Source organism: Aulonocara sp. 'chitande type north' Nkhata Bay, linkage group LG11, assembly GCF_057382095.1.
Source record: "Aulonocara sp. 'chitande type north' Nkhata Bay isolate Kocher_YH1m ecotype deep benthic linkage group LG11, A_spYH_male_GT1.1, whole genome shotgun sequence".
Taxonomy (NCBI): Eukaryota; Metazoa; Chordata; class Actinopteri; order Cichliformes; family Cichlidae; genus Aulonocara; species Aulonocara sp. 'chitande type north' Nkhata Bay.
Window position 1 is genome coordinate 18,908,139 of NC_141354.1, and position 27,077 is coordinate 18,935,215.

General features: G+C 41.6%; 1 protein-coding gene across 1 annotated transcript; it reads left to right on the top strand.

The window, feature by feature from the left end:
- The first annotated feature begins 14,879 nt into the window (after positions 1-14,879).
- tcea3 (transcription elongation factor A (SII), 3) lies at positions 14,880-25,666 on the top strand. The gene is made up of 21 exons (XM_086310917.1): positions 14,880-15,129; positions 15,869-15,931; positions 16,018-16,123; positions 16,255-16,360; positions 20,011-20,526; positions 20,609-20,719; positions 20,922-21,023; positions 21,125-21,196; positions 21,306-21,413; positions 21,514-21,582; positions 21,741-21,800; positions 21,953-22,024; positions 22,154-22,210; positions 22,307-22,369; positions 22,491-22,565; positions 23,562-23,722; positions 23,831-23,886; positions 24,048-24,203; positions 24,312-24,458; positions 25,056-25,127; positions 25,238-25,666. The coding sequence occupies exons 1-21, from the start codon at positions 15,061-15,063 to the stop codon at positions 25,244-25,246; spliced, it is 2,250 nt and encodes a 749-aa protein (XP_086167043.1). The 5' UTR covers positions 14,880-15,060; the 3' UTR covers positions 25,247-25,666.
- The last annotated feature ends 1,411 nt before the right edge of the window (positions 25,667-27,077 follow it).

Sequence of the window (27,077 nt, forward strand, 5' to 3'; positions counted from 1 at the left end):
GGGTCTGAAGGCCAAAGACTACACACAAAAAAACAAAGTAATCTCACAGAACCTCGCACTGAGGAGTGGTGATTTGAATCAGCCTGCAACAGGCTACAAAGTAATAGTGTAGAAATAGTTCAGATGAAATCAGTGTTTCACAACAAACTGTGATGTGCCAAAAGACAAAACTTTTGCTGGGTTTTGGTAATGTTTACCTGCTTCAGTAGCTCATCTTTGAACCATCATCAATGTCCCATTTCCTCTACCTTTTATAAGTATGCACCACCTACTGCTCTTACTGGACTAAAAAGGATGACACATTTGTTGTAATTCGAGTTATGGCTGATACTTAATGGCACAGGATCATTGATGTGTTTGTCACAGCCAACTTTCAAACCTGACAGTTTTTTAAGCAGAGGTAAAAATGTTAATTTTGTGATTTTCTCCAGTGTCTGTTAAATAACGGACCAAAGATGACTAACACGGGGCGTGTTAGTCATCTTTGGTCCGTTCAGTCTTACTGGATGAATTTGGAGGCTTTTTAAGATGGAAATGTTCAGCCTGGGAAATGGTCTATAATCTCAGAAATAATATTAATTTTGACAACTACTATTTAAAAGCAACTGGGCGAACTTCCATCTTCTGTGGAAGTTCACATGATGAGATCAACAGCTCTAGACGAGCCACCAAATGGAGCTTGTGGTGGCAGTTTTTCTAAAATTTATATTTCCAAGATTTTTCATGTGAGAGCCCATCAAGAAAGCTCCTTTCACTGGTGTCCTCCTTCCCGTCGCACTCTTCATCAACGCTAGCCGAACATCCTCGCAGGAGGGGGTTTCCAGGAGGAGAGGCGGGTGACGCATGCGTACCTGGTTCCAAACTGTTGTGGATTTGTTTACCCACAGCCCAATAAAAGTCATTGTTCCACATTTCAAGTTTTCCACGTCTCAAAGCAGATCTGTATTCCCAACCACCGCCGCTGTCTGGCTGCTCAACCCCCACAATCTGCCTCCTGCTGCGAGTGGCTGGAGTTTTTTGGCTACCAGTTTGCTGAGCACATCAGGCTGATCTGGTTATAATAATTCCATGGCTTTGTGTTGATATTAATGCGAGCAAAATCATTAAACGCTCCACGTCTTGGTGTTGCTCCAAGGTCATTGGAGAACGTCTGAGGATGGCAGTTTCCTCACTCAAAACCAACATTTCTATCAAACTGCGTTTCTTCTCCATCTAAAGCTGAGATCAGATGGAAAACGAGGCCTCGTCAAAACACATGAATCACACATTTGCTTTGGCAATGCGCATTTTACTTTTACTTTTTTTTGTTCCAACCATGTCCATCTGTAACACAGATCAACATCAGTATCGGGACTCTCAAAGAAATCATTTGAGTTTAAAAAAAACTTTTTTAAATTGTAAGTTTTCTTTGAGTTGACATGTGAATGACAATGTTTTGAAATCTAGTAGAACATTGGTTTTCACTGATTTAGATCAGATTTGGAAACGTTGCTTGACAAACCGTATTTCTTTCAATTAAAAAATAAAACTCAATCCATCTTCACTTATCCGAGTATAAATTTCATAAATGGCAGAGGCTGTCAGAGGAAGAAATGATTCCAGATGCATGTAAGAAATCACACAATTCACTTGAATTAATTTTAAGAAAACAATATGAAATGAGTTTGAATGAGACATTTAATGCTGAGAAATCTGTTCCTGGTGACACAGAGTGATGACTCCCAAGATAAAACTTTTCTGGTCCCTGGGATGAACACGACAGATTTTCCATTTTATTACTTGAACGCCTTTCGAAACATCCAGCCACACTTGTTAAACAGTCAAAGGGGAGTGAGTTATGAGCATGTAATAGCCATTGTGTGTTCCAGCTATTTTGTTGATAATTTTAATTCTTGTACTGTCGAGCAGTTTTTACAGTGAGACATAAAACTGAGCAGTTCTCTTTCTCATGAAATCATTTTGTCTCGCCACCAAAAAGGTTTAAAGTTCATTGTTAAAAGCTGTGACATGAGCAGGAGAACCCCAAGAAAAATAACTATTCGAAAACACAATTTTCCTTTATGCCACAGAGTCTGTAACTCATCATTAGCTGCTTTTTCAAATACCCAGCTGACACAGTGTTTCCTTATTCATAAGAGGATTTAATATTTGAGTTATCCAGTATGCTCTGTTGACTTTGGTCAGTCTGTTGAGTGCTTTGGACGCTGTGTTTTCCAGTGCTTAGATATTTATCTCCCTGGCAGGAAGTGAGGACCAGAACACATAGATATGAAAACAACTTTCTTCATTCATTGGTATCAGGCTCATTGGACACAAGACTGTAGAGACTAATACCATCAGATCTGGACAAAGTAAGGACAGGGGGCACATGAGGATTCAGTCGTGCTTTCGCTGGATAGTATTAGCATGGCTTTATTTTAAAGGCTCTCCTCCACAGTATGTTGTTTGTTCTATCTCTCTCCCATCACCCCCAGCAGGTTGCAGCACAGGGGTAGGCAACCTTTCTGATGATGAGTGCCATCTAAAATTTCCTCAGAAGTCAATGTGCCATATGATTGCATTAGCAATAAATCATAACGCTCTATATGAACAGTTACACACTATATAGAACAACTTTATAGAATTATTTGTTCGCAGATGTTGGCAGCTATCAGCGAATAGCTGTCAGCTATTTTGAAACCAAAAAAAAGACACTTTTTATCCATAACAGCAAATTAACTGTACAACAGAAAATGCAAATGTCATTTATGGTCTCTTTGCTAGATCCGCCCCTGCACAGTTACCAGCTGTCAGCTACATAGAAAAGGATCCTGGTGTTACTTGTCTCTCAGAAACAGTTCATAACTTCCCTTCAACTCATTCATGTGACCTAAAAGGTAAACCTGTTTCTCCATCACCTGTTCAGCTCTGATGATCCAGTAAGGACATCTCCTGGTTTCATCTTCATGTTTCCCTCTCATCAGACATCCAAACCGATATCATGACCAGCAGCTTTTACAGCTGTGGCTCCAGCAAACATCAGCTGATACTGTCACGGATTGCCGGGGCAAGCCGTGTGGAATGTAGGAAGGACCCAAAAGGCAGCAGCTCTGGTGCAGGTGAGTGTTTATTAACAGGGGTGGGTAAGTACAAACAGCGGTGGCGACAAAACATGAAACTGGAAATCTAAACTGGGTAAACTAATAAGACAAACCAGAACGAGGATGCAGGGAGGTCCGGAGAAATACATATGGGAAGACGCAGGGAGACCAAGGGGAAACAACACAGACGAACCAGCAATTACTAAGACAGAAAATACAACTTAAATACACTCAGAGAACACAGGGAGATTACACACAGGTGGGAAACACAGCTGGGAGTGATTAACATAACGAGACTAGGGAGGCAAACTGAAAACACTCACATAAGACGCAGACCTTCACAATAAAACAGGAACACACGGGCAGAACAGAGTAAACACTAAACAAAGGAAGAACAGAACCAAAATCGAAGAGAAAACACAAAATGCTGGGTCAAAAGGACCCAGGATCATGACAGATACTAGAAATTAATATTAAATAAATTCTAACAACAGCTGATCAAGCTTAAACGTGCTGCTGTTGTTTAGCACGACATCCGCTGGTTTCCTGTTTCTGGCGCAAAGTGGGCGATAAACAAGCAGGAGAGAAAAGCCGATCAGCTGATCATTGATCAGTTTCATGACTGAAGTAGAAACAGGAGAGGGAGGGAGAGAATGAGAGAAGAAGAGGCAGCTGACAGCGTAACGACAGAATAACTCCAGCTTTGTGTCTTTTTCCATTCTAGCTGAAGTCCCTGACAAACTGTTCCTTTGCGGCTCAAAACGAAACGCGTAATATTTTCTCTGAATGAGGGACGATTCCGTTTTTTACGGGACAGTTGGCAACTCTACTAACTAACCTTATGAATAAAATAAAGTTCACTATCAGTAACATCATAGCACCCACCCAGCTTTAATATAAACTCCGTCATGCTAGCTAGTACGCAGTACAAGTTATTGTAACTGACGGTAAAAAGTCAGCACAACGAAAATAAACTACATCTAAACTTGGTTTATATACTTATATACTTATACTTCTTACCTGAAGTTCAGTTCACCTGACACTCGGACCGGCGGCCACCTCGGGTCTCTGCTCCTCCTGCCTCCCCTTCCCTCATCCACCTGCTGACCTCTGTGGAAGCTCCCCCATAGCCACCACCAAACAACTGAACAAGTTAATTTTACACATGTGCCAGCATCTGGCCAATGCACCACCTTTCGTTGTTTATACCGTTACACACACACACAAAAAAAACATCGGCCCATAAAAATGAAAAATCACCATCGGCCCACCGGGAAAATACCTGGTTTCCTAAGGAAGGGGACACATAAATGTTAGAGATTTTCTGTCAGTCACTTGTGGTGAGCTGTGGTCCACTCAGGGAGCAGCATCAGATATGGTGACACCAGGAAACCAGTGAAAGTGATTAGGAAGGTTAGCTCTGTGATTGGCTGTGATTAGTATTATAAATATTTCATAATAATTCAAAATATCATCAGAAGTATTTCCCAAATATGGGCTAAATGAAATATTTCACATCTCATTATCATCATGTACCATAGTTAACAAGCTTCTATCTTTTCTTAGATAGTGTAGACATTACATTACATGGATTTGTTTAAAACTTTAAAGCAACTTAAATGTTTGTTGCAGTTCAGACATTGAATCCTTACTGGTACAATTAACTGACCTGAAATGAGGTTTGTCCACCAGTTAGTGGTGAAACTGATGTGATTCTCCTACAATTTATTTTTGTTTTCATTGTATTTAACAGTCTTCTCTTAAACAGATAAGTAACAAATAACTACATTTTCAACGTCATTTAAAGTTTCAGGGCGAGTAACACAGCCCTGCTAAAGCATGCTGTGGCAGACTTATGGTATCCTCTGGCCTTCAGCCAAGTGATGTAACCCAATAACCTGGTTTCCCCAGCTCTGCAGACACAGATTGGATAACATTGTCCTTGTCTTAATAATCTTTTTGTTTTCCTGTTGCTTCACTGTGTCCTCCTGAGGACAAACAGATATCCTGTATCTGTCTTCATGCATTCTTAATAATCCAAGATAGATAGATAGACCCCAGGTTAACCTTGGGGTGACCTCTAAATAATAATAATAATAATAATGGATTGCATTTATATAGCACTTTTCGGGACCCCTCAAAGCGCTTTACAATACCACTATTCCTTCACTCTCACATTCATACACAGCTACAGTTGTAGCCACAGCTGCCCTGGGGCAGACGGACAGAAGCGAGGCTGCCATATAGCGCCATCGGCCCCTCTGGCCATCACCAGTAGGCGGTAGGTTAAGGCCATTAAGAGGATATTTATTTCCTCAATAGAAGTTCATTGGACAAAATTCCTTTTCCTCTGGGCAGCTGAGTCTCATGTGGAAACATTAAATCCACCACAGACTTGAAATAAGCTAAGCCAAAAGCTGTTTGGATAACTAAGCTCATTTTCTTCATCTTTTTCTTTTCCATATCATATCCTGATTTTCTTGCTTTTGGATGTTAGTTTTTGTCCTGTTAGTTTTTTCTCTCCACAAAGCAGTGGAGAGAAGAAGTTCACGTTAAATAGTCAGTGTAGAAAATATACTGTGACATGTCAGTATGCTGCATTTACTAAGCTACCGTGTAATGTTTCAATTAAGAAGACAGAGAAAAAAGTTTTAAAACAGTTTTCATTTTAAGACAAAGCAACCTGGCAGATGAAGCAATGAAGCTAAAAGAACAAATAACGTAATAAGAGACCAGATAAACCCCCAAAGAGAGAAAAAAAACCTCTCATACCCTGAGAGCAAATATAAAATACAAAGTTTAAGGGGTAATTGGTTTAAATAATGTTGTCACAACTGTTAATGATATCATTAATCAGTGTTTTGTTTCAGCCAGTCTCAGAGTGAAGCTGTTCATTATCTTTTGATCAAATGTTTTTTTTCATCATTTTCACACATCTTTTCCCCCAGTTAAGCACAAAAGGCCTACTGACGAAACCACTGTCTTTTTTTTGGTTGCTTTTAGTCATTTTTGCATTTCTTTCCTTAACGCTTGGAGAATCTTATATGTTTCACAAACATGCAGGAGCACAAAGTTCTTGCTGTAGCAGCTTCTTTCCATGTAGCAGATCCTGAAGATCCATTAGGGTTAAGTAATTGGAGACAACTCTTCTGGACATTATGTATGATTTTCCAAAGGTTTACCTGTACTCACTCTGACCTGCTAACTGACATAAGAATAAACGTGGATTTCTGTAAATGGGCATATTCAGTAAGAGAGCACATGTATGCTAACTGTGTCAGAAAATTGATTCTTCTTGTTCTTCTGGCTATTATTCAATTTCAATTCAGTTTTAAATATATAGTAACAAATCACAACAGCAGTTGTCTCTAGGCGCTTTATATTGTAAGACAAAGACTATACAATATTACAGAGAAGACAGAACCAACCCCAACAATCAGATGACACCCTTATGAGCAAGTGCTTTGGCGACAGTGGGAAGGAAAAACTCCCTTTCAACAGGAAGAAACCTCCAACAGAACCCAGCTCAGGAAAGACAGCCATCTGCTGTGACTGGTTGTGGGTGAGGCGAAGAAGACAAGACAAATGCTCTGGAAGATGAAGAGGTAATGATGATGAGGGACATCACAGCAGATGACCTGCTCCCTCTCATCTTAACCCTTGCACCCTCTTCACTCATACCAACATCCATGAACTTTCTCTGTGGTCCTGTTTTCCCTCCTACCTGGCAGCTTCAGCTATGGCAGCGATGAAGCCACAGACCTCCCCCCCCCCACCCACCACTCGTGGCTTCATAAACCAGTGTGCTCTTATTGCCTGTCCTAAGCCTGGATAAATGGGGAAGGTTGTGTCAGGAAGGGCATCCGGAGTAAAATCATTGCCAAATAAAAACATCAGCTGCTTGATTAGGCTGCTGGAAAAAACGACATCCTCTCTCAGATCTGTTAACTCTCAGTCACAAATGAGGAAGTCCAGTCCAGACATCAGCAACTGCACTTATGTTATGGGAAACTTTTTAAAAATTTGTATCTAGTTGCATTAATCAGCTGATAAAGGTCTGCCTTACAGCTCTGCTGATAACTTACGCTACGATGTTTAAACAAAGCCAGATGTGCTATTGTGTATGGCAGGAAGAGATACTACACAAAGTTTCCATTCCAGCTTCTCTTAAAACACAGTAGAAGGAGAGTTCAACAGAAAGCTCGGCAATAGCTGCAAATGCAGAGGAAAGGTGTAATAGATTTTGTAGCTTTTGAAATATGGTGCAGTAACTGGATTAGTGAGCATTTGAAAAGGAAATGAGACTAAGAAGGGATTTACACACTAACACAATTCAGCCTGCTAGCATGGGAACTCAGCTTTGTCAGTTTCACAGGTTCATCTAAAGGGCTCATGCACTGGGATGTTTGCAAACAGCCAGGTTCTCCAGCACAGACAGCGGGGATTGAATCCCACCCTCCCATCCAAAAACTGCAGCATCCGTCTAAGCTGCGCTTCCATTCACGACTAACTGATTTGTTTCTGTGTTTTGAAGGACTTTCCCCATCCCTCTTTCAGTCTGCAGTGAGAGGCTTTATGAACTTGTTTGTCAGCATAAAGCAGAAGCTCAAACACAAACGAAAAAGAGCTCAGAGATCAAATCGCAGCCTTTGGAAGAACCACAGGATCTTTTTGCAGACACACTATACAAATGACTCAGTGTCTGTCCAGAGTGCCAGTGTGTAATTGATGGTTCTGGATAAGTTATAGTACATATTTTACATATCCCTTTCCAGTTTTTTTCTGTCTTTGAAGGCATATTTGGAGTATTGACCCTACTTCAATTGCAGACTGAAAGATTTCTTTATAATCTGCACATAAAATAATGCTACATTTTGTTCTCAGAAATTGGGTCAGTCATCTCCTTCTCCTTCTAGTTTATTCACTCATTTGGTTATTTTGGCTGGATTGTGTCTAGCAGTGGCACCACCAGTTATTTTGGTCAAAGGTAGCCTGAAACTGCGGCACCTGCCAAAATAGTGTTGGATATGGCAGATTTGGTGTGTGTGTGTGTGGCGGTAAATAGAGACTTACACACAGCTGAAGGTACAAGGATGTTCTTAAAGTCTTTGGGTGGTCCAACCTCTCAGGGAGCTCGAGCCTACTCTTTGCGAGTGCCGCCACTGAACACTGGTCATTATTAACAGACAAACCAGCCCCACCAGCCTGGGATTACCTTCCAGCCAACTACAGATGTGAACGCCTAAACATTTCTGCCACTTTGTTTTGACATGCTCTATTATAGGTTCTGCATCCTACAGCAGATCCAGAAAAAAAATTGACAGCTAAATGAAATCATTCATTTTCTGGTCTGATGTCATCCAAAAATTGCCATAATTGCCCAGGCCTGGCGTCTCTGGTCTGTGACTGGCAAAGACACCAGTGCTGGGCGAGGTGCACGGAGAGGAAAGCAGACTGTTGGATGTTCCCTGTTGGATCTGTGGTGACTCTTTGTCTATTTAAACTCAAGTGCAGTTATACACTGCACTTTCTTCCATCTGCTCGAAAACTGACATCTCACTTGTCTCCACCAGCTCCTTTGGGTGGGTGGGGGTTCCAACGTGTACCTAAGCCTAAGGGATGTAATCTCTCCAGTGTGTCCTGCATCTGCTCCAGGGCAACCCCCCCATCCCTAAACGCAGTCAGTAACAACTCCACAACTGGAAGACTAAGCTGAACAACACAGGGCCCTATGGATAAGAATAACTCTCCTCACCTGGCCACAGTTTTCATTTTTGCTTCCACCACATTGAAAACTGTACATTAGAAGCTTGATTAAAGGCTCACAACAACAAACCAGAAACCACTTTTGGTAAATATTGTCAGATTTAACCCAGAACAAAATTTCCCTCATATCAAATTTTGAAATACAGATCTATTTAGAATATATAAGTAGGTATACAGTGATGAGAAGAAAGGGTATATTTACTGGGTTTTGGAGAAAAATGTCTTCTTTTGAACAACACAATGTTCTTTTTTACGTAAGACATGAAAATATGCAGGCATAATGATTTCATTATATTTTATTAAGAGCACATTCTGGAACTGCTGGGATTTATTATATGACCACATATAACCACTAAAACCATTTAACACTATCCTCATTCATGTATCATAATTGTTAATTTAATATTCATCAACACTTAGAGAACAAACAATACCTATTCCAGGCTAGTCTGTGCATTCAAAGCACTGATAGGAAATGTCTGTGAAGGTTCTCAGTCATCCAGGTCATCGTAGTCAAAGGAGCTTGCAAAGAAAAGCGTCTGGACTTCTTTAAGTTGCTTGAAGACGTTTCACCTCTCATCCGAGAAGCTTCTTCAGTTCTAAGGTCAAATGGTGGAGAGTCCCAGATATAAACCTAGTGGGAGTGACCCCCCACAGAGGGACAAAAGGACCCCCTGATGATCCTCTAATCGCCTGAGCCAAGGTGGGAAACTGGGCGTGGGTCCCAATCAGCCAGAGTTTCGGGTGTGTTCATTGTGAAACCTGGCCCCACCTTATCATGCGAATTCCTGAGGTCAGATGGCCCAGGATGTGAGTGGGCGTTAAGGCGTCTGGGAAGGGATCTCAAAACTGGATTATAGATGGCAGAGAGTTGGTGTCGTAAACCCCCGCCTCTGTTCAAAGATGGTCGCTCACAGTGGACATAGATGGCTTCTTTCACTCTTCTTTCAAACTATCTGTCCTCTCTGTCCAAAATGTGAACATTGGCATCCTCGAAAGAGTGTCCTTTATCCTTAAGATGCAGATGGACTGCTGAGTCTTGTCCTGTGGAGGTGGCTCTTCTGTGTTGTGCCATGCGCTTGTGAAGTGGCTGTTTGGTCTCTCCAATGTAGAGGTCTGAGCATTCCTCGCTGCACTGTACAGCATACACCACATTGCTAAGTTTGTGTTTTGGCGTTTTGTCTTTCGGGTGAACCAGTTTCTGTCTGAGCGTGTTGCTGGGTCTGAAATACACTGGGATGTCATGCTTGGAGAAAACTCTCCTGAGTTTCTCTGATACACCGGCTACATAGGGGATGACAATGTTGTTGCGTCTGTCCTTCTTATCCTCCCTCGCTGGTGTCTGGTCTTCTTTTCTGTGCCTCTTTGCTGACTTTAAGAACGCCCATTTAGGATAGCCGCACGTTTTGAGTGCTTCCTTTACATGTGTTTGTTCCTTCTTTTTCCCTTCAGGCTTAGAGGGAACATGTTCTGCTCGGTGGTGTAGGGTCCTAATTACTCCAAGTTTGTGTTCCAAAGGGTGATGGGAGTCAAACAGGAGGTACTGGTCCGTGTGTGTGGGCTTCCGGTAAATGTCGATGTTGAGTTTGCCGTTCTCTTCAATGTGCACAGCGCAGTCCAGGAAAGGCAAACAGTTGTCCTTTGTGTCTTCCCTGGTGAACTTGATGTTTTTATCCACAGCGTTGATGTGCGCAGTGAAGGATTCCACTTCTTGTGTCTTGATTTTGACCCAGGTGTCGTCCACATATCTGTACCAGTGGCTGGGTACTCTTCCTTTGAAAGAGCCAAGAGCCTTCCTTTCCACTTCCTCCATGTAAAGGTTGGCTACAATAGGTGACACGGGGGAGCCCATGGCACAGCCATGTTTTTGTCTGTAAAAGCCTTCATTGTACTTGAAATATGTAGTGGTGAGGCAGAGGTCTAACAGTGTGCAGATCTGATCGGGTGTGAAGTTGGTCCTGTCCTCTGTTTTCTGACAGTCTCCACGGCCTCCGTGGTGGGTATGCAAGTGAAGAGAGAGACTACATCAAAGGACACCATGGTTTCCTCTGGATCCAGGGTAAGTTTCTGGACCTTGTCGGTGAAGTCAGTGGAGTTCTTGATGCTTTCTTTGCTTTCTTTTTGCTTTCTTTGCAAGCTCCTTTGACTGATAGGAAATGTTGCTTGTGTGGGATTTGCATGTTTCCCGCAATCACTGAAATGGCAGCACAGGTGCCGTTATAATATTAGGACTTCTCTAACCATTCCTTTGATCTAATTTTTTATTCTCAGTTGGATCAGAATAAATAAACAATTAAATTGCAAATAATTTGTTCATTGTTAGAATATTTTCTTGCACAGTGGATTCTTGTACTTGTAATGTATTTGCATTTATAGAGCATCATTTTAGTCCTACCGACTACTCAAAACACTTTTAACTGCAAGTTACTTTTTAATCATACATTCATGCAGCAGCACCTCACAAGTGTGGCAGTTAACCTGACACATTGCTCCAGACTGTGGGGGAACCCCAAATACCTGTAGGAGACCCACTCCAGGCACTCTAGCATGCGTTAAACTTGCAAATTCCACACAGAAAGGTCCCACTCATGATTTGTTAGTGCCACCATGCCACCCTTTTTCAGATGTCATGTTTCTTATGTGTGCCATAAACCATCGCTCCTGTGCTGTTTTACTGTTAAGCTGTTTGGATATTCCCCCATGATCCTTTAAAGAGCAGCAGGTGCCTGTGCCTGTGGGAACCTGGGCTAATGTGGTGGGAACACAAACATTTACCTTGACAGTAACAAGGTTCTCCTTGAACTCTATCACTATTGTCCCATAAAAAAGCACACACACACACACACACACACACGTACAGTTTTACAGTTTCAAATTCTCTGAAATCATCATTTTTTCCTTGACCCACACTGGTGGATTTAAAATACATCTGAATAGATACGGGATAAAATTTGACCTAGAACGGCTTAAGTGTATAAACATCTGTAACAGCTGCACATCAAGGGTCTTAATTAAAAAAAAAAAAAAGTTTTCATGTTTATAAATTTTGGGTATATTTAAGAAAAAACATCAAATTTCCAGGTAAAAAGAAATAAATTTAGGGTATTTTTTACAGATTTGAACTGAACAGTATGTAAGGGTTAAAATAGATGAGTTTAAAGTTTATTGGTTGAAGTTTAAAATTTGCCTGTTTTATAAAGATTTAAAAACAAAACTGCAACACCTCGATGTTATTTGCTACAGATGAAGAGAAAATGCATGCAGCATGCTGCAATACTTCTAATGCATGTTTGTGGAGGCAGAAGGGCTGTCCACGGTTAAAATGATTATAACTTATTATACTTCTTATAACGGTTTCAGCCTATTTTCAACCTGTCTGGTATTCATTAATTTCCCATCAACACCTCCTCATTACTGCCCTCCCTTGTTTTTGGTCCTGCTTGTGTCAATTCACTTTGCATTTTCACAAATTTATCATAGGTGCACAGAAAAGCAAACAACAGAAGATCTGAAACACGGCTTAACCTTAACTCTAGCGCTCAATTTGCTGCTGGAGACCAGGCGGATGTTAAGAAGGTAATATTTAGCACATTTGCCTAATTTAAGGTTTAAGAAAAAGGCTAAAGAAACAAGGAGAACGTTGGACTTTTCCTAAGAATGAAGAGATCAGAAAGTTCATTTAAGTCAACCATCTGAGAAAGGGGTCAGCACATCACCTTTCCTTTCCACCACCCCAAAAGTGAACTGTTTAGTGCTTGGATTTAAAGGATGTTGCTTGATCACTGCTTCTTCCTCTTGGCCTGCTTCCTCTGTTACCTCACAGTGAGCTGTCCCACTTCTCGACTTGGCTGCCTCGGTCGTTACCTGCCAGACAGATTGCTGTCTTGAGGCACGGAGGCAGGGGTGGGTTGTACTCTCAGCCTGTTGTGTAAGAGCTCTGTAAGGAGATAATGAGCTCTTAGTCTGCACTTTCACCTGCGGTCATTAACACAGTTATCTTAAAATCCCTGCTCTACAAACAAGACCGTCACACTTTGCTTCTGGATTAATGGGCCCTTCATATTTTATACTTCATATACTTGATATTTGAAAACATAAAAACCCCCAACAACCCCCGACTGGTTAGACTTTATCTTTAGGCAGGCATTTCAGTTTTCCAACCATTGCTGTTCTGTAATGATATACAATTAAGTCGGCACTGGTGTCTACATAAACTGTGTCCCTATAAACTGCTGGCTATGAATATATTTTGGATGAGAGGCAGAGAGATCTAAACTATCTGGCTTTCTTCATCCCTCTGACATGTAATCTAACTTCTAAAACTAACTGATGCATGCATATTGTGTGTCATGCCTTTGTTTCCCACAGTGGAGGGGGGGACACATCTCTAGGATCTTAATTGTATCTGGTCTCAGTGTCTGTTGGACTGTGGGGGTATCTGGCTATTCTATTTCCCTCTGAAAGAAATGTTGATTGCTATCACAAGCTGTCACAGCAGGAGATACAAACACAAGGATATAAAGAAATCCCTCGATCAAGTAATTTCTTCGACTTCAACAATATAAATTTAGATGAATATTGTGCTAATATAATTTCACTAATTGTGTCTGTGGAGTTCTTGGAAAATGTATTCGGCATTCACCCTTTAAATCAGGGGTGTCAAACATAAGGCCAGGGTCCCAGAATCGGCCGGGCATAGACATAAAATATCCCTCCGGACAGCTTTGGAAAATGTGAAGGAGGGCATAAACTTTGGAAACATTTTTTTCACTGCTATCAAATCTAACATAATGAAATGTAATTTTACACATTTAGATTTTTGTGATGACAGATTTCTTACAGTTACCGCAGCAGCATTTCTTCATCGTGTAGAAAAACTGAGATGCACTGTTGAAAGTTTTTAAAAATTGTTCTTCATTTTTTGTTCTACTATGTGTTTTATTCTATTGTTAGTGTCCCTGGGTGTCTTGAAAGGTGCTTTTAAAAAATTTATTTTTCTGCTTCTTCTTCTTATTATTATAAATTTGCACTTATCTTTCTTATATTACTGTAAATGGCCTTAAATTTGTAGTTAAACACCTTCAGACTGACAGAAAGTTTCTCTGGTTCTACGCAATAAGATCAAAGTAAAGGTCAAAGGAGTAAAATGAGACATCCCTGCTAACGTCCACAAATGTTTTCTCATAAGAAAAAAAAAGGATGAAAACCTTCATTTTTCTCATAAGATTGATTTGCCTTATTCACTATTTTTTTTAACACAATATAACTATAGAAAGTCAGTACTTATCGAATAAGCATTATTTCTTTAAAGGAGAGCACGCAGTGTGAGACATCGGCTGTTACTTTTATAAAACATGTATGAATGTAAAGGCTGACTATTCGGTTCAATTGGAACCGAACTGGAAGCTTTTCTGTTTCTTTCTCGTTTCCTCGAGAAGACGAAGAAGAAAACTATCAGATCTTAATGTTAGGTCCACTGCAAGACAAACAGAAGCAAACACGAAGGTTCGTGGCTTTCAGTGCAAAACGAAAGTTAATTCTCATGTCGACTTATATCACACCACCCCCTGGTGGCCGTGACATAGACACACTTTTCAGGACGTGTTTTTTCCCCATTTTGTGAGAGAAAGTGAAATTGTTGTCTGATTTAGTGTTCGAGGTGCCTTTGTTCCGTGTTACAAAAAATGAAGTAACTAACAAAGAAAGAAACAGGCTGTAAACGGTGACTTAGTGTCGGGCTGCTCTTTGGCACAGCAGCAGCTGCCCGAGTTCTGCCTTCAGTGTAGGAAAGATTAATCATTACACAGTGACCTCGTTTTTGCTGGAAAATCTTAAAGAGAGATCATTTTGTGATATAATCCGTCCAGGGTGTAGAGAAGTCTAAGGAGCCACAGGAGAGCAAAGCATGATAAGACAAAATAAAGTTGATTTAAAAAAAAAAGTATTTAAAAAAAGTCAAATCTCTCACACTAAACTTCAGTCATCCCTGTTGTCCACGGGTCTACAACTGTGTCTATATTTAGTTTGTCATTTGTGGAGCAGGTCAGCTGGGACCCCTCCGCAGGACACGCCTCTCGGCTGAATGGAGTGCGTCGCGCGTAAAGTCCGACCTGTAGCAGATACAAACTTTTCTGTTTCTCGGGAGTTTTTTTCTTTTTTAAAATAAGTATCCATTTGGCGCAACCGATCGGTGTTTAGACGACTAAATGCAGCGATGACTCGAGAGGAAGATCTCATCCGGATTGCAAAAAAACTGGACAAGATGGTGTCTAGAAATAACACGGTGAGACTATATTTTGACACCCACAGGTGGCGCGTTGTCCCGCCACCTCGCGCTGCGCAGAAGGCCTGCAGTAGACTTTTCCATAAATTAAAATGGGGTCCTCTTCTTTTCTGTTAAACACGAGTTTGGTTCCTGCTGACTCGGTGTGTTTGGAAAGTGTGCAGAAGTGAAGCGCGAGCTTGACCGTAACAAACGATCAACAGGTGTTCGTGGGTTTGCGTGTATTTCTCTTGCAGGACCGTTTCAGTGCCAGTGTGCAGCTCTGCTGTGTAGCCCAGCTCTTTTGTGTTTGTCAAAAGCTTTTTTTCTCTCTCTTTCTGAAAATGCTTAGCGAGTTTAACTGACATAGAAGTGCGCAGAACAGAAAGTAAACACCGCGGCCTGTGGGCGTAAGGCCGTGCTCGTGTTGTGACTGAATCTGCAAACACGACATTGTTCGCGTCGCTCCTTCACAGTTAGGGGGCTGCACAAGATAATGCCACCAGCTGTAATCGGAGTAAACAGCCGTGCAAAACAGTGGATCTAATGTTGTAAAAATGCCATCGAGTGCAAATGAAAAAATAATAATAAAGAAGTGAAACTGTTCTTGTTTGCTAACCACATTGCGCTTTCTTTTTTGAAAGGTTAACGCATTCTTGTTGCCAGATCTGTGCGTTACACTGTTATTACGCATTTCTAAATGAACCGTTTCAAGAGTTAGGGGGTTGCAAGTAACGATGTCACTGTTTGGTGAATACAGGAGGGCGCCATTGACCTGCTGAAGGAGCTGAAAGGCGTCAATATGACTCTCAAACTTCTACAGGTGGGTTAAATTTTAATTTTGCTGATCATCCTGGGGAAATGTGGAAAAAAGAAAACAATTAACCCGTGTGTCTATGTTGGCTTCAGGAAACGAGAATTGGAATGTCTGTTAATGGTATCAGGAAGCACTGCACAGATGAAGAAGTGATTGCTTTGGCAAAAGTCCTCATTAAAGACTGGAAAAGACTTCTGGGTACACACACTGATTTACATGCATACTACAGTGTTTCCACAGCGGTGAAATGGTTGCTTGTGCAGTCAATACATCAGCACGGAGTCTGATTTGCTGATATGATTTCTCCTCCAAAACACGCACTCATGCAGACTCTGGCCGCTCTCATCCCGAGAAATCGTCTGAGACCAAGAATGGTTTGAACTCCAGCAAAACGGCAGCTTCTCCAAACAGCTCTCCCTCGGAGACGCAGAGCAGGTCAGTGGTTTCACAGCGGTTACACAGAAACTACACAGGTACACTTAACGTGACTTTTAATACAAAGAGCACACACATTATGAAGTGAAGTTCTGGTTAATGTCCGCATACCTGCTGTGCCTGCCTGCTGTCAGGTCCGTAATGATGTGTGTGTGTGGCTTTGCAGTGCACTGGAACAAAAGTATTTTCTTCGCATTCATAAAAACACCTTAAAAAATAACTCTCTGCTAAAAGTGACAACAGCTTTGTAAAAAAAAGGCATTGAAATGTTTAAAGTTCAAATAAAATTTCAAGGTAATCTACTGCCTGGCTGATCTACATTCAGACGATTTAATTCAGTTCAGTTGTATTTGCATAGTGCTGAATCACAACTGGAGCTGCCTCAAAACCCTACAATAAGACAACAGTCAAATGACCCCTTTGACAAGCACTTGGCAATTGTGGGAAAGAAAAACTCCCTTTTAACAGGAAGAAACCTCCAGCAGAACCAGGCTCAGTGAGGGGCAGCTATTTGCTGCAAACAGTTTGGGGTGTTTAATGACATTAAGGACAGAACAGACTTGTGAGCCACTGTAATGTTACATTTTATCCTTTAGGTAGCATCATAACTTTAAATAGGGAGACTTCTTTTAATGATAAACTGCACATAAAAGTGTTAAACCTTCTGATAGAACAGTTCTCGTAAGAAGTGAAACACAGAGTAGTGAGCTCCAACGTGTTCATTTTACTTGCAAGGAAGCAAAAGCAGGGCAGAGTTTCATTTATACACTTTTTCCAATGTTATCCACTTTTTTTTATTGTTAACAGTTACTTGGCATCCTTGTACTGAACATGATTCTGTCTGCTTTGGATAACAGATAGCAGAGTAGCCACAACAAAGCCTGAGAAGAGCACAGATGGAGAGAGACATTGAGAGATACACTCTTCAGCTTACTGCAAAGCGTGTTACATAACTTTAATAATTTTTCTATCACCGTCATTCTTCCTAACAGCCAGCAGGGCGCGACTCCAGAAGTCTGTGGGACGATTTATTACCCCAGGATATATTTTCCAAATTATTTTATGTTCTCAGTAACAAGTTAAAATCTCATGAATTGGACTCGGCCTTTCTCTTTTTTTGGACTGTCTCTCTCCCCCATCACCCCCAGCAGGTCCCTCTTACTTTTTCCTTCCCACTGTTGGCAAGTGCTTACTCATAGGAGATGATTTGATTGTTGGGATTTTCCATGCATTATTGTAGGTTCTTTACCTTACCATATAAAGTGCACTGGGGTGTCAGTTGTTGTGAATAGACACGACTGAATCAGGTTATTCTGCATTGTGACTGACAGATTGATAGCATATTAGCGTGCAGACTCACCAACAAGAAAGAAAGATGGGTATGGTGCTCCTGAGAGTTCCAACGAACAAATTAAGAAAACAACAGCTAATAAAAAAATGTTTCGAAAGCACACAAAACACAACAGCAAATATGTATCTAAAGTATTACATGAATAATGTGATTAAAACACACATTACCTGCATCTTTTTCTCCCTCACAACAGCGATGAATCCTCTACTTCTTTAAGCGTGTCTCACTGCGATCCTTCACACGTTTTGGTTTCTACTTCTGCAGCTGGTCCGTGATGTTATTGTGCCCCCAGAAACACTTCAATTGTGGATTTTTTTCCCAATTCTGCTGTGTTTTGTCTGCTTTTCCAGCATTTTTCTGTTAGCTGGTGTTTTCTTAAGTTTCGGTGGGTTTGACCTCTCGGAGCCACCGTAGATGGGAGACCACAAATCAGTGGATGATGATGATGTCTTAAGGGCTACATGTCAGACTCGTTGTTTTTGTTTTTTCTATTTCGTAATTCAGTTTAGTGTCAGGTAGGTTCTTGTTTGGTTTTGCTTGTTTCACTTTCACTGAAGATGTTTTAATCCTGGGTTATCGTCAGTGTATTTAAATATCACAATATGGTGGGTCCATGGTGTAGTGGTTACGTGTGAAGGATCCCTGTTTTGAGACCCAGTCTCAGGCAAACACAGGCTAGCGTGCTCGTTGTACCAGTCTAAAAGCCTGGATAGATGGCAGGGTTGTGTCAGGAAGGATATCTGGTGTAAAAACGTTGTGCTAAATTAAACAAGGGAAATCAGCCAAAAGCACCTGCTGCCAGTGGATATTTGTTAGAGTCCAAATTTAGGAAGTTCTGAACAGGTATATAATACAAACCTTGCTCTTTGTGAGGGCAGGTGACTCACAGTTATGCAGACATCCTGTGTCTAAGTAAACGTGTCCCTGAAAGCCTCTCTTGATGTTAATAATGATCAGTAATGTCTGTGTCTGACGTCTGTGTTAGGTAAAGCTTCAGCGTTGCTCAGACGTCCTTATTAGACTGAAGAATCTCAGTTCAGGAGTGACTAAGACTCAAGATTTTACCCTTAATGTTTCTGTTGAGCTAATTGACTTCATGCTTAACAAGTCCCGGGCTCCTGATGCTGTTTAGGGCCTAACATTGAACCAAGTTCACCATGTAAAAAGCATCAAATTTTCTTTAAAAACAGGTTTTGGTAATATTGTCTGTGTGGACAAGACGTCACAATCACGTACTAACCAAATGAGTTGTTGTTAAAGAGAAAACAAAGACAGATGTATTAATCGGATCTATATATGTTTTACTTTGTAAGAGATGGTCGGACCTGTATTGTACTTGTGAACAACATCAACATCCACCTGCTTGCTGTTCAGTTTTTGGTGTCATGATTAATTTTGAGAAGGGAGATGACGCTGGGGTGTCAATCATGTTTGCTGGGATGTGACCCGACTGAATAAAACTAAAAATATTTCCTTCTTTGTTTCTCTTTAGTTAGTTTTTTTTTTTTTGACATCGGGCAGGATGATGGTCCGGTGGTTAGCACTATTGCCACACAGCAAGAAGGTCCTGGGTTCGACTCCACTGTGTGGTCCGACCTAACTGTGTGGAGTTTGCATGTTCTCACTGTGTTTGGGTGGGTTCTCTCTTATTTCCTCCCACAGTGATTTCCCCAATTTTAGTGATTTACTCATAGGTGTGAATGGTTGTTTGTCTCTTTGTGTTAGTCCTGTGGTCGGCTAGTGACCTGTCCCTTTGCCTTTCACCGTGTGACGGCTGGAATAGGCACAAGCCTGACCGTGAGACCCCACCTGCTCACCCTGGTGACCCCGAATTGAATAAGAAGATGGATAGTTTCCCAAGTACACTATAGCAAATCAGCTAGTTTGTTTTTCTTTTTCAAGAGTCTACTTTTAATTAATTTAATTAAATTTTATAGTTTTTAGTTTACCTCTATAATAACCTTGCTACATATATCTTTTAAAGTCTATGCTTAAAGCTATTTTTCCATGTTAGATGGGATAGATTATAGAATATAGAAGTCAGCACAGTGATGTTGTTTTGTTCTGCAAGGCAGCACTGTTTACAAGTGCATATGTAGGGTAAAAGCTGAGACGCTATGAAGTGTCCTTCACTGTTTAACTGCATGAAAGCACTGACTTCTTCAGTGCTTGTCAGTGATTTAAATCATGTTCGTGTTAATATATTTGCCATTTTTTTCAACCCACTTCCACCTCTAACACTCACTGTGGTAATTCTTGCATAGAGGTAAAAACAGTGCTTCTCTTTTTTCTCTCTTAGTCACAGCGAGCAGGAAGTCAAACTAAAACAAGACTCCGATCATGACAAAAAACACGCTAATACAATCAGGAAAGACAAACACAATGATGGCCATGAAATCAAAAAGAGACATGCTGACGACCTCGTGGAAGAAAAGCACCTGGAGGACCTTGGAAATGCAAAACATCTGCAGGAAATCAGGAAAGAGAAACAAGCACCCCCAGAAAATCCCAACGTGGAGGTCGATAACAAGAAGCCGAAGCCTGCGCAAGACCCACGGGGTGAGAAGCACAAGTCGGAGCCGAGAAGAGGGAGACCATTAGAGGAACCAAAAAAGACGAGGCACGTGGAAGAGCTCAAAAAGGAGAAACCCCCCACGGAGCTCAAGAAGTGCAGCTCTGCAGATGAGATGAGGAAGGACAAACAGAGAGAAGAAAACAACCATGAGAGGCTCACCAGCACACCTCAGAGGGAGAGACCTCTGAGCGAGCCTCAGAGAGAGAGACCCACTGACCCCCACAAGCCCTTGTTTGAAAGGTGAGAACGTAGAGGCTCAGAAAAACGCACGACACTTCCCAGTAAGATCCAGCAGAGCTTCAGACTCTGTTGTATATTTCAGGAGAGGTGTGCTGGACAGCAGTGTGCTCTATCCCACCCGTTTCCCCTCTCCTCCTCGACCCGCTCGGCCTCCTCCCATCAAACGCCCCGCCATGGATTTTCTGAAAGACAGGTTTGGACTCTCGTGCTGCCTGAGCTGCAGAGCGCGCGGTTGCTGCTAATGACTTAACATGCATCAGTGTGTTCCACGTGGCCTAACAGGATTCCTGCTGTGCATGGTGCATGCTGACAAGAGTCACTCAGGTGTGTTTTGTGAACAGCATGCCGCATCGTCAGGTGGCCTTTTGACCTCTGCTGTTGTGACATATGTCCAGGAAGGATGGCAAAGACTCTTCCTCCCGACCTCCTCGCCCTCACGCTCCCCGACCTCCTTCTCCACCGACTAAACGACCTCCCGTGGAAGTAAAGAAGGAGAGGTCAGATGTGGTTTGGTGCATGTTTCTGAAGTTCTTGAGTGACGTTAGACAGAAAACAACGAGAGAGTTTTAAAAAATCTCAAACAAGTGCTGATTTTCAGGAAAGTTCCTTTGGATCCAAACGCTCCGATTGCTCCTCTTCCTCTTCACCTACATCCTCCTCCTCCCTTAAGGTCAGGCTCTGCATGCCTACTTTCTTTGCAGTGCCGTAACGATTTTCTGTCATTATTCACTCTGTTTATGAAGTGATTCATCTGAGCTCAGAGGTGTCTTTTCATTTAGAAAAGAGCCTCCTGACCCCAACGCTCCTCTTCCTCCGCTTCCTCTTCACCTTCACCCTCCTCCTCCTACGAAGCGGCCCTCTCTAGATGGAATGAAGGAGAGAGACAGGTTTGAATCAGACGAGTTACAGACGGGAAAATATTTTTTGGAAAAAAAAAAACAATTTTATTCGGACTCAGAATTTGAATCTGTTTTTTATTTGCTAAAGCAGGAAGGAGTCAGACTCTAAGCTGCTTCCTCCACAGAAAAAGACGTCAGATCATGTGAAGAAAGACAGGTCTGAGATCTGGGAATGGTTCTGTTTCTCATTCATGTAAAAAAAAACAAGTTGGCTGCAGTCTCTGGATGATCAGTGGCCTTAAGAAATCTGTTTCTTTGGTTTTACATAAAACACTGGTGTTCAGTGTTGGTACCAAAGCTGTGTTCTTTTTGCAGGAAAGACTCAGTGGATACCAAATTGTCTAGAAAACATTCAGATGAAACCAAAAGAGAAAGGTTTGCAAGTCATCTGCATGAAAATATCTGTTCATTCCCTGTGTGAAGACTGTTGGATTTTAGAGCAAAGGGAGATGGATGCATTCTCGTTTTATTGTTCACAGACGGGTTTGGTTAAAAAAAAATCACACACAAACTCTTCCTCTTGTCAGGAAAGATTCATCAGACTCTAAATCCCCCCCTCCCAAAAAGCCCACCCTGGAGGCCAAAAAAGACAAACACAGGTGTGCAGGAGCCAGGAAATAAGTTTGAGAATACAACATAAGCGTGTGTGTGTGTGTGTGTGTGTGTGTGTGTGTGTGCACTTATCTTATATGAAATGTGATGCTAGTGATGCTAATCCTTTGTTGCAGAAAGGACTCCTGTGAGTCAAAGCCTGGCCAACCTGTGAAACGTCATTCAGCTGACAGGTATCAGTTCTGTGCACCAGTTTAAATCTCACCAGTACTTAAATGTGAAATCCAAATGATTAAACCCAGACTGACTGAAAGTGTTTCACTGCTTAGACGGGAATCGACTGACTCAAAGACGAGCAGCTCGCCAGCAGCAAAGAAGCTAACAGGAGAAAGGTAAATAACAGCGACCGGTGCTGATTAAATACAAGCTCACCAAACTGTCAACCCTCAGGTGTTAAAGTTTTGTGTACTTCTGCACGTGAAAAACATAAATGACCTTGAGTTTGAATTACAGGAGAGAGTCTCAGGGCTCGAAGGCTCCTCAGCTTGGACCTCTACAGAGGAAGCCCTCTACTGACAGCATCGAAAGGTATTTAATTATGTTTCTCAGGTTCTTAGGATGATTTTATCTTGCAGGGTACAAAATAAGGTAAGGATGGCTATTCACTGTAGATTTACAGTACTGTGCAAAAGTCTTGTGCCACCCCTCAATTATTTATATTGGTAGGAAAATGGAAAATTCAAACATTCATAGAACTACAGCATATAAAGAATATAGGATTCTATATGATTCTAGCTAGCTTGAAAGTAAATATGTGGTCTGATCACCTTTATTCTTGAACACAGCAGGAACTCTCTGAGGCAGCATTCTTCTCACTTCTTTAACTAGTCTTCAGAGTTGTTCTTCAGGCTTCTTGAAGGACATTGAAAGCTCTTTTTTGGATGTTAAGTGCCTTTTGTTCTGTTTTCTGCTAAGATGATCCCACACTGCTTTAGTAATGTTGAGGCTCGTGCTCTGGGGAGGCCTTGTGTGTTTTTCTGTCTACATATGTTTCAACATTGTGCTTGGGGTCATTGTCATGCTGGAAAATGAAGCCGTAGGTATGGTATCGCACAGTGGATCAAAATGTGATATAGTCTAAAATTGGTCCACAACAACGGTTCATCTCTTGAGTTAGGTGCATTTTTAAATGCTTGAATGATTCATTGGTCAGTGTTGAGTAGCTTAACAAACAAAAAAAGTTGAGTAGAGTAGTGGATCAAGACTTTTGCACAGCACTGTATGCTTATTATTTTGCACTCCTATTTCACAAGCTGCCAGTTCGTGGGAGGACTCAGTGGGTGGCAACAAGCGACTCCAAATAGCCTCTTTATCAGTGTTGACATTCATCATTCTTTAATATTTTTTCAAGGACTGATGAGTCAGAGCGTTTCAGGATGGGTTCTTTACATGATGGATGTTAGTAAATGAATTATTGCTAAAGGTTAAAGCTGCACTTGTGTGGCTGGTGTGCAGCACCAACAACGTTTTGATGAATTTGACACTAAAAATCTTTGTGTTTTTTTTTTTTTTTTTTTTTTACAGAAAGAGTAAATCCGAGGCTCCCAAAACTCCCACTACCCCGACCAGCCCCATGTCACCCAGCTTCAGTTCTCCTGGGGGTCCGCTGTCCCCTCACCTGGCCACTGGAGACTCCATCAGAGACAAGTGCATTGAGATGCTGGCAGCTGCCCTGCGCACAGATAGTGAGGCTTAGGCTGCACGTTATCATTGCTGCAGTTTTAATATTCACATTAAGACGCGCTGCAGACTGCCTGCTGACTTACATGAAATGTAATTTCTGAACTTCACAGATGATTACAGGGAATTTGGAGCTAACTGTGAGGGCATGGCAGCAGAGATTGAAGATCATATCCTTCAGAGTTGATAATTCTCCACTATGCACTATGATTAATTAAACTGTAGTTCTTTCAGTGTTGAACCAAAGGGAAAGCATCTTGTTTCAACATTATAGCTGTTATCAAGCATGCTACTCGGAGGAATTAGTTTGCCCTTGACAGTGTGATCGCACATATCTACCAGGAGATAAAAGCCACTGATATGAAGTATAAGAACCGAGTGAGGAGCCGCATCAGCAACTTGAAGGACCCGAAGAACCCAGGCCTTCGCAAAAATGTGCTCGCAGGAAGCATCGAGTTACGCCGCATCGCCACCATGTCTGCTGAGGTACAACAGCCCTGCAAGTTCACCTCACCTCAGCAATGAGCAACACTTTGCACATTCCTGCCTTTTCTTTAATCTTTCGTTATCACACATCATGTCGTCTTTATTAAGGAAATGGCCAGCGACGAGCTGAAACAGCTGAGGAACGTGCTCACCCAGGAGGCCATCAGGGAACACCAGATGGCTAAAACTGGTGGCACCACCACCGACCTGCTGCAGTGCGGCAAGTGCAAGAAGAAAAACTGCACCTATAACCAGGTACACACATGTGTCAGAGCAAAGCAGATAACAGGACTAATAGGGCTCTAATGGTGGCATTAAGGCGAGTGAGCGTGTGAAAGCGATGTGTTTCCAGAGTGAAGCAGGCTGTGATGTTTGTGCCTTTTTCACAGAGAGAGGTGGTGTTGTAATAGGGCAGTTATTTCTCCAGCTGTTTGCTTTTAGTTATCACATAATAATGAGAAATTTTTTGCTGTTTCACACGATGTGACCGCACTGAGTCGGCTATTTACTGCTGTTGTTTGTGATGTTCTGAAAAGCCTGTAGAGTAACTGTTTCTCTTTTGAATGCCACAGAAAAACAAGAAAGCTGTGGGGCTGTATTAGAGCTGGGGCTTAAATCAGCTTCAGCGATGCTATTTGATAATTTGAGGAGTTGTATGTGGCTCAAATAAATATAATGAGATTGATGTATTTCAGTCACAGAGTGGGGGATATACACTGTACTAGTGAGGAAGGAGTGTTTCAGCTTCACTGTAGGTCGTACAAACCGCTTCCTTTCAGTTTGGTGTTTTGTTTACAGTTAAACCTGTTTTGTGTGTGTGTGTGTGTGTGTGTGTGTGTGTGTGTGTTTTAGGTGCAGACACGCAGTGCTGATGAGCCAATGACCACATTTGTTCTGTGCAATGAGTGTGGCAACCGCTGGAAGGTAAGACTTTGCCTGAACCTGAACAGCTCTGCTCTGACACTATTTCATGCTCTGTTAAATAACTTTAAAGAGATTTTTAATGCTTTTTATTGTTCTTCTCTAAATTTCAGTTCTGCTGATGCCATCAAAGGTCACCCCTCATTTTTTTTCCTGAGCAAACTGAGAAGCTTATTTTCTATAATGGGATGGGAATGGAGTTTATAAACTGTTGCAGCTAGTGATTTAAAGTGATGATGTTGTTCTTAAGATTTCCATTTTATCTATTTTTTTTTTTTTTTTTTTTTTTTTTAGATTTATAAGCATGTGCTAATAATCAGAGTTTGCTTTATGCAGCTTTGAGAACTAAGAGTGTACGGTATGACAGTTTGATGACTGAGTCATTAAATAAATCTAGCTGTAACTTAACAATAATCATGGTGCTGTCATGATGGAGAGAATCATAATCCATTTAATAAGCTGTGACATATTACGACTGCTCACTTTGTACATATCTAAAGCCAATAAAACTGCATCAATCAACGTTATGGTTGCTTTAAAAACTGTTAAGATGTTCTATAGTCTTCCTCTTCTGGTCCGCCCTGCCGCCCTATTCATAGCATCTACTTGTGTCGCACCCACTGCATGTCCTCCTTCACTACATCAGCATCATTCAACATCCTTTGTCCAACATATCCACATGCCCAAACTCTCTCAGCTTCCATATCTGTCTCCATACATTGTATAAGATTATTATGTATGTGACCATCATTCATCCACCCGTCCGTCCGTCCATCCATCCAGCACCAAATATCGTGTAAGGGAAAGACCCCACATAAATACAGAGAAAACCTCGACAATCAGATGATCCCCTTTGAGCGAGCACTTGGCGATAATGGGAAGGAAAAACTCCCCTTTAACAGGAAGAGACCTTCATCAGATCCAGGTTTAGGGAGGGGCAACCATCTGCACTGACTGATTGGGGGGTGAGGGGAGAGAAACAGGACAAAAGACTTGCTGTGGAAGAGAGCAAGGGATTCATCCACCTCTTGATTCATCTTCTGCCACTTATTCCTTTCAGGGTTGTGGGCGGGGGCCGGAGCCTGCCCCAGGGCTTGTGATTTATACATTAAATTATATTCATACGTATTACAAATGTATTAAGACTCATAATGTTGGGCAAAAAGTTGCAGTGCATGTGCAATTTGCTAATATTCAAGAAGGTTAAGATGTAACAGACAAATGATTCGCCTTCGTTCATGAGTACATCCAACATTTGAATGGTAATGGTGCAATGGTAGTTTTCCTGTTGCACATCTAAAAGCAAACAGTAGAGGGCAACAATTCACCAAAACACATTCAGCAGCAGTTCCCAGATTTCCATTGTTCTATTCAGAGGTTACTGACATTAGGTTAGAGGCTTGCAGGTTAGTGTCAGTTTGACAGGCTGCTAAAGCTGGAGGAAGTTGCTGCTGAGTTCTTAATGGGATCATATTTAAAGCCATTCAGCACCATTTCTGATCAGGAAACAAGCCTATGATGAATAATAAATAACAGGCTGCATTTGTGCCTGGAGCAATGACATCCCATCATTCCCCCCTGAAGGTGTGTGTTGTTATTGTTGGAGATGCAGTCTGTTTTCAGCAGAAAAGAACCACAGGAACAGCTTTCTGGCTACCCTCGGCTGAGTATGGACCATCTGATTTTCCTGTGAGTTTAAACCTAATTCATTTACTTCTTCTGCATCAGTTGCACCATTAAAGTCTCCTCTAATGTGCAGGCAGAGATGGGAAAGCATAACCACTCACCACTCACCTTTTTATTCTGTCACACTACACTTGTGTTGACGTTGCTTTGTGAGCTTAGAATCTACACCTGGCCATGAAATGTTACTTGGACATAATCCTGAAATAAGCCTAAATTAAAAACACTCATGAGGCATTATATTGTGTTCTGGAAATACTCTCACTGGCA